At 31.3% G+C, this 7,385-nt stretch overlaps 1 protein-coding gene across 1 annotated transcript; it reads right to left on the reverse strand.

The window, feature by feature from the left end:
* Positions 1 to 337: 337 nt before the first annotated feature.
* LOC134726105 (neurogenic differentiation factor 6-A-like) lies at positions 338 to 949 on the reverse strand. The gene has a single exon (XM_063590503.1). It carries the CDS (start codon positions 947 to 949, stop codon positions 338 to 340), a length of 612 nt encoding a protein of 203 aa, XP_063446573.1.
* Between the last annotated feature and the right edge of the window lie 6,436 nt (positions 950 to 7,385).

The following is a 7,385-nucleotide window of genomic DNA, read 5'->3' on the forward strand; positions in this document are numbered from 1 at the left end:
ATAGTACCACATGCGTTTCAGGAATACCATTCATTTGTTATGTATATATATTTTCGATCAAATTTCACAAATTTAGAAAGCAAAACACTTAAAATGTTGGAAGGAAAAGCACATATGAAAACAAACAAAACCGTATGGGGTCAAACTTTGAAATTCCTGCAGGAATTTGTAAAATTCAATCATAGTTTATATTTTCACATTTCAGCATAAAGTCATGTAAGCAGAACTATAAATAAATATATTGATATTTGTTTATTTTTATGTTAATAAATAGGTAATCAAAAATATCATTCACCGGTATACAGCTAAAAATTGTCTTACAGATTAATAATGTTTTTTATGATCGTTTCCTGCAATTTCGCCTTCTTCCACGCCTATCTCCATCAGTGGTAGTTGGAATCGGCGATATTTCCACGCCGCTGGTCCGTAACACATTCGTTAACGCTGAAATATACTGGATTGCCAACTTCAAAGTTCCAATCTTCGATAATTTCTGTTGGTCGGTTAAATTCGTTTTTGGTACGACTTGACGAAGACTGTCAAATGCATCGTTCAACTGATGCATACGATTGCGTTCTCGTTCCGTGGCACACTCTCGCACCTTCACTGGTTGTACTTTAGACTCACTTCCGGTCTTTTGAATAGTTTTCCGCTTCCGATTTTCACCGACATCTTCTTCAGATAAATATTCCCAAGAATAATCGGACGAATTGTCAGAGTTATAATAAGTATTATTTGTATTATAAAAAATATTCTGTTGATCATAAGACAATTCCGTGTAATTGCAGTCCATTGGTTTATCAGGAACAACATGGCCGCTTTCACAATAATCTCTCGGAATGTGACAGTCATATGTATTGAATGCTTCATAGGAACAATACTCTTCCGGTTCATTATACTGTTGTCCTGTTATCATTTTTGAATATTCCATTGAGAATGTGTTTTCCATTTTTATTTTAACTTCGTTATAGTTCTTAGAAAAGTTCTCAAATTCAAGTTCGAGTAAGTTTTCTAAACACAAAAATATTCAGCTTATTTTTTTTCAATATAGTTTCTGTTATATCATTTGCTCCGTTTCTCAAAAATAAATTTATATAATTAAAATGTATTCTAAAGTTAATATGTAGACATAAAATGTCAGTATGACATATTAATGAAAAATATGTTCCATCAAAAAATAAATCTTATCTTCGTCAATCAAATGCTTTACAATCCGAGCAATTATATCTCAATTAATAAATTGTAGATAAGGTGGAAAATAGTTGTCTTGGCACTTATGATTTCATTTTTGCACAGCTGGTATTTAGTTATATCTCCTCCCATTATCGCGTGTATATTTCATATTTACACGACGTGACAAATAGGCAATCATATTCATCAACCAATCAAAATATTATAAGTATTTATTGTTCATGTGAAATGAATAGTTGTGATAGCTAGCTACAATATTTTTGTTCTGTAAAATTTCGAGCACTTCAAATCTTTGGATCGGCATTCGTAAATCGGTTTCTTAAAAAATCTTTCATTTATTCATGCATGCATAATTGAGGTTACTGTTCTTCAAAAGCACGTGCCATGCTTACTGGTATTAGTTTCATATACCGTAATATCAAAATAAGATAGACACGCAATTATGTTCAAAAAAATAATTAGCAACGAAGGACAGACACCCTTATAACCATGTCCCGGTTCTCTTAAATATTATTTTCTCATGCATTTATTTTTTAATTTTTGAAATTGTCCCAAGTGCAGCTTGAGATCCCTATCCAGATAATTATGTGCACGAAAGAGTTGAAAGCAAATTATATATGTTATTTTCCAGAACCGAATTTTGTTTTCAAAGGCCGTAAATGCAAATATAAAAGTTTAAAAAAAAAAAAATTATTTTGCGATATCAAATGTAACTATTTTTATTTATATATTATCACATATTTTGTACTGATATGTACGTTTTTGCATGGCCAATAACGTACATATCAGTACAAAATATGTGATAATTATATAATATATATATACATTTTTATCTTAAACGTCTATTATAAAAAAATCTGTTCTTAGAGGGACATTAGACTTGGATTCGAAAGTGTAAATAAAAAAAGAAGATTAGAATATTTGAAAGTTCGAAACATTTATCTAAAATGAACGATATGTTGAAAGCTGTGGTAAAAATAAACAGCAAAACTTCATAGATACAGTATTGTCTTGCATGACGATATTAAATGTATACATGTATGCGATTCGTGCAAATCTAAAAGTGAATTATATGTTCATTATGAGCATAAACACTCGAACTTCAATCCGAAGTACCTGCTGTCCTTATTTTGTCAACTAAATTGATTTTTCCAAAAATTTGAAAGTTTCTTTGCCGATTCACATGTCCCTACCGGTGCGTTACGTTTGCGCGCATTACCATTACATTTGCGCGCAAAAATCATTACGTTTGCGCGCAGCTTTTGATTACAATTGCGCGCATTTTTTGACAGGTAATCTCAGGTAAAATACAGGTAATAATACTGATTTATTTTTAATTTGTTCAATTATTTACAAGTATAAGTACTCATTCCGTTTGTTTTAGTCCCCTGCTCACCAACGATGAGGTGGAAGTGGGATTTCGAGCAAAATAAGTCCATGTTATTATGCAAAAGCTCTAAATCCTAGAAATATATACAGATAAAAATGTTAAAACATAGCTAATCTTTAACAAAGGTAAAAGTATTGATAAATTCATCACTGAACATGTCGGTACGTGCCGAAACTCCTTGTTTGTACCTTGGTGTAAAGAATTACACATTTTGTTAAATGCACTAGATGTATGGTGTGGAGATAATTGTATGACCATCAATTCCAAAAAGTGTAATATTGTGCATTTTAGAACACCTTCTGTTGATAAGTCACATGTTGAATTTAAATGTGGGAATGATATCATTGAATATTCTTCTACTTATACATATTTAGGTTTAGTTTTAAGTGAATTTTTAGATTATAATGTAACTGCTAAAGCTGTTGCAGCTTCTGCAAATAGAGCACTTGGCCTTGTTATAGCCAAGTGCAAAATTTTAGGTGGTGTTACTCATAATGTCTTTTCAAAATTATATGAGAGTTTGGTGCTTCCAATTGTTGAATATGGTGCTGGTATTTGGGGTTGCAAAAATTTTTCTTTTATAAATGCCATCCATAATAGAGCTTGCAGATTTTTTCTTGGAGTGGGTAAATATACTCCAAATGCTGCAGTTGCAGGGGATATGGGGTGGATACCTATCTTTCAAAAACAATGGCAATGCTTAATTCGACTGTGGTGCCGTTTGAACAATATGAGTTCTGAGCGTTTAAACAGAAAAATTTTCATATGGGCAGACATTATGAGTAAAAAACATAAGTGTATAAAAAATTGGAATTTTTATGTAAGGAAAACGTTTTCTGAGTATAATGCAGAACATTTGTGTATCATTACAGATTATGTTGATAGAACCTCAGTTGTCAATACTGTTATGTCTAAAATGTTTAGTAAATATGTCGAACAGTGGCAAGGCAATTTACAATCAGAGAAAGCTTTATCTGGTAAAGGTGGTAACAAACTTCGCACATATAATTTGTTTAAGAACAGTTTTGAAACGGAAACGTATTGTAAAATTCCAATGCCATTTTCGCAAAGGAGTTCTTTTGCCAAATTTCGATGTGGTGTAGCACCACTAAGAATAGAAACGGGGAGATTTGAAAAATTAATTTTAAAAGATCGAGTATGTGATAATTGTACGAATGTTTTAGAAGATGAAGCCCATGTTATTTTATCGTGTCCTTTGTATGATGATTTTAGAAAAACATTATTTGATGAAGCAACACATTTTAATAGTGATTTTATGTCTTATGATGATAATCAGAAATTAGTGTTTTTATTTACAGATAATAATATGATTCGTAGCTGTGCCAAAGCCTGTAATCTTATTTTAAATAGACGTAGAAATGTTTTATACTGTAAATAATGTTAATGTCAATATGTTTTATAATAGATGCATTCTTTATATAATTTTTAATGTTATAGTCTCTTGTAATTCTGTACAGAATGGCTCTCTTTTTATATTTATATATTTTTACATTTAATGTAATGTTGTATTATATATTATTGAGAGATGAGACTTAAATAAAATATTGAATTGAATTGAATTGTAACTTTGCAAACTAACTTAAATTATTTACTAATTTTAAAAACGAACACTATTATTTGAAACACTTTTCATCCTGAAACATTCAGAATGAACTTACATTGATGTCTTAAGCCATACTACGGAATTTATAATGATCACTTTATAATTGGATTTAGAATTCAATTTGAACAATATATAATTTGAATTAAGAAATATTTTCAAAATTAGTAATTGATAGTCATATTTATTATGAAAATAAGAAAATATATAGTCAATTACAATTTGATTTAATTTTCATTTATATTTTTACCTGAGTGTACCTGTAAAATGAATGCGCGCAAATGTAATCGAAAGCTGCGCGCAAACGTAAAATATTTTAATCCCCAAATGCGCGCAAACGTAGTGCGCCCGTCCCTACGGAGTACTGCTATTTTGATACGAATTAAGTAGTTTTGTGAGAATTGCATTGAAATTCAACTATAGATTAGTTCGTTACCATGCAACCAGGGTTACATTAACGTCGCCAAAATAGATCTTAAAATCCACACTATTTGTTAAATGCTTGGGTATTTGATTCCAATATCCAATGGGCTAAATTTATCCAAAACAACAAAAACATAGGGATTGGGTGTTTTATTTCTGTCTCCCTTTTTATTTGGTTTATAAGGGTGTAGGGTCCAACCGACAACATTTAAACATATTTTGTTCTTGAATCTGAGTATGGATATGTCATAGATCACATTTATATGAATCCTACAGTCATTCCATAATAAGAATCTATATTTTTGATAAAATTGGTGAAAGCTTTGTCAAACTTTGATCTATATTCCTGATGTTACTATTTTATTATACTAAGTGATACAAATTTAAGGTTGATAAAAAATCTTCATGGCCACTGTCGGGCACTGTTTTTATAAACGTACCCAAATAACATATCGAGAAATGTTCGTGCAATAAATAATGAGGTTATTTACTTGGATTCACAATATAAAGATTTATTTGTGCACTGTAAATTTCAGCCAAAACTTAACATTTATGTAGATTATATTTTAAGCCAAGAAGGTAATTAAATGAGACTAAAAAAAATATTTAAAGTAAATCGTAGATCTAAATTTATGATAAAAAGAAAATCCGCTTCAAATATTATAGTTATGGCCAGAAATACTCATTAAAAGAGGGTTTCCTTGCGCGTTTTAAATCTCCATTTGATACTATACATTCTGTTTACGCTGAAGATTACCTGCATAAGCATTACGTGTTTACTGTTGGTATAATTATGATAATGTTATTCATTAAAAAAAATGTGTGTATGGTGCATTCTGTTGAATTTTTTGCCTTCAAACAAATAAATGTGCATTTCCTAATAAATATGGCTAGAAGGTAATTTAAATCCAATGCCTTTACAAATCAGTTCAGCGTCTTCTCTATACCTTATGTTCCTAACATAGCAACACTTCTACCAATAGACAACTAAAACACAAACGTATGTTTGTCGACTAGCTTGCTGCTTGTGTATATTCTGAGCTGCCGATTTTATTAAACAAATATGTACAAACATGTCACATCAATACACACAAAAAAGTGTGGCAATCATAATACTTTCTAATATCTACTTCTAATATCTAAATGTTTCGTGGCCGTCCAGGAAAAACTCCTTTTAGAAACCCGTGTCCCTTTGCCCGATGCCATGCGAAACCCCAAGTGTTGGACCGCACTTGATATAAGAATGTTAAAAAAACATGTAAGAAAACATTTAAAAAAACAATGAATCTGCTATCAGTCAAAAGACTGCGGCTAAATGAAAATAATTTGAAGACAGAAATGAATCTGAAATAACCAAATCCGATTACGTTTGTATAGCCATACCACCTATATATATAACGAAAAGTTTTAACTTTAACGCTAATTTGAACATAAAATTGAGAATGGAAATGGGGAATGTGTCAAAGAGACAACAACCCGACCAAAATAAAAAAACACAACAGCAGAAGGTCACCAACAGGTCTTCAATGTAGCGAGAAATTCCCGCACCCGGAGGCGTCCTTCAGCTGGCCCCTAAACAAATATATACTAGTTCAGTGATAATGAACGCCATACTAATTTCCAAATTGTACACAAGAAACTAAAATTTAAATAATACAAGACTAACAAAGGCCAGAGGCTCCTGACTTGGGACAGGCGCAAAAATGCGGCGGGGTTAAACATGTTTGTGAGATCTCAACCCTCCCCCTATACCTCTAACCAGTGTAGAAAAGTAAAAGCATAACAATACGCACATTAAAATTCAGTTCAAGAGAAGTCCGAGTCTGATGTCAGAAGATGTAACCAAAGAAAATAAACAAAATGACAATAATACATAAATAACAACAGACTACTAGCAGTTAACTGACATGCCAGCTCCAGACTTCAATTAAACTGACTGAAAGATTATGATTTCATCATATGAACATCAGGCACAATCCTTCCCGTAAGGGGTTTAGTATCATACCATCATAACATATATGAGAAGAACATAACCCGTGTCATGCCAACAACTGTTTTTAGAATAAATGTGTTTAGTTCCGACGCAAAGACCTTATCAGTGACTCAATATTAACGCCAAAATATGCAATCTTTAATGACTTGACAACAGTATCGTAATTATATCCCTTCTTAATAAGTCTATTCAAAGGTTTTGTAAGTTTATGAGGTGAATACTGACACCTTTGTGCTTTATAAAGAATATTTCCATAAAAAATTGGATGTGAAATACCTGAACGTATAAAAAGTCTGCATGTTGAGCTATATTTACGAATGATGTCTTTATACCGATGATAAAATTTAGTAAATGTTTTGACTAGTTTGTGATATCGAAAACCCTGGTGTAATAATTTTTCAGTAATACATAAATTTCTCTCGTTAAAATCTAAAACATTGTTACATACACGAGCGAATCGTACAAGTTGAGATATATAAACACCGTAAGATGGTGACAAGGGAACGTCACCATCTAAAAACGGATAATTAACGATAGGAAATGAAAAATCATCCCTTTTATCATAAATTTTAGTATTCAGCTTTCCGTTAGTGATATAGATATCAAGATCGAGGAAAGGGCAGTGGTCATTGTTAGTATTAGCTTTATTTAAAGTGAGTTCACCAGGATAAATTTCATTAATATACATACTGAAGTCGTCATTATTGAGAGCCAAAATATCATCCAAATATCTAAAAGTATTATTAAATTTGTTTATCAGATGTTGT

This window comes from Mytilus trossulus, chromosome 7, assembly GCF_036588685.1.
Source record: "Mytilus trossulus isolate FHL-02 chromosome 7, PNRI_Mtr1.1.1.hap1, whole genome shotgun sequence".
NCBI lineage: Eukaryota > Metazoa > Mollusca > Bivalvia > Mytilida > Mytilidae > Mytilus > Mytilus trossulus.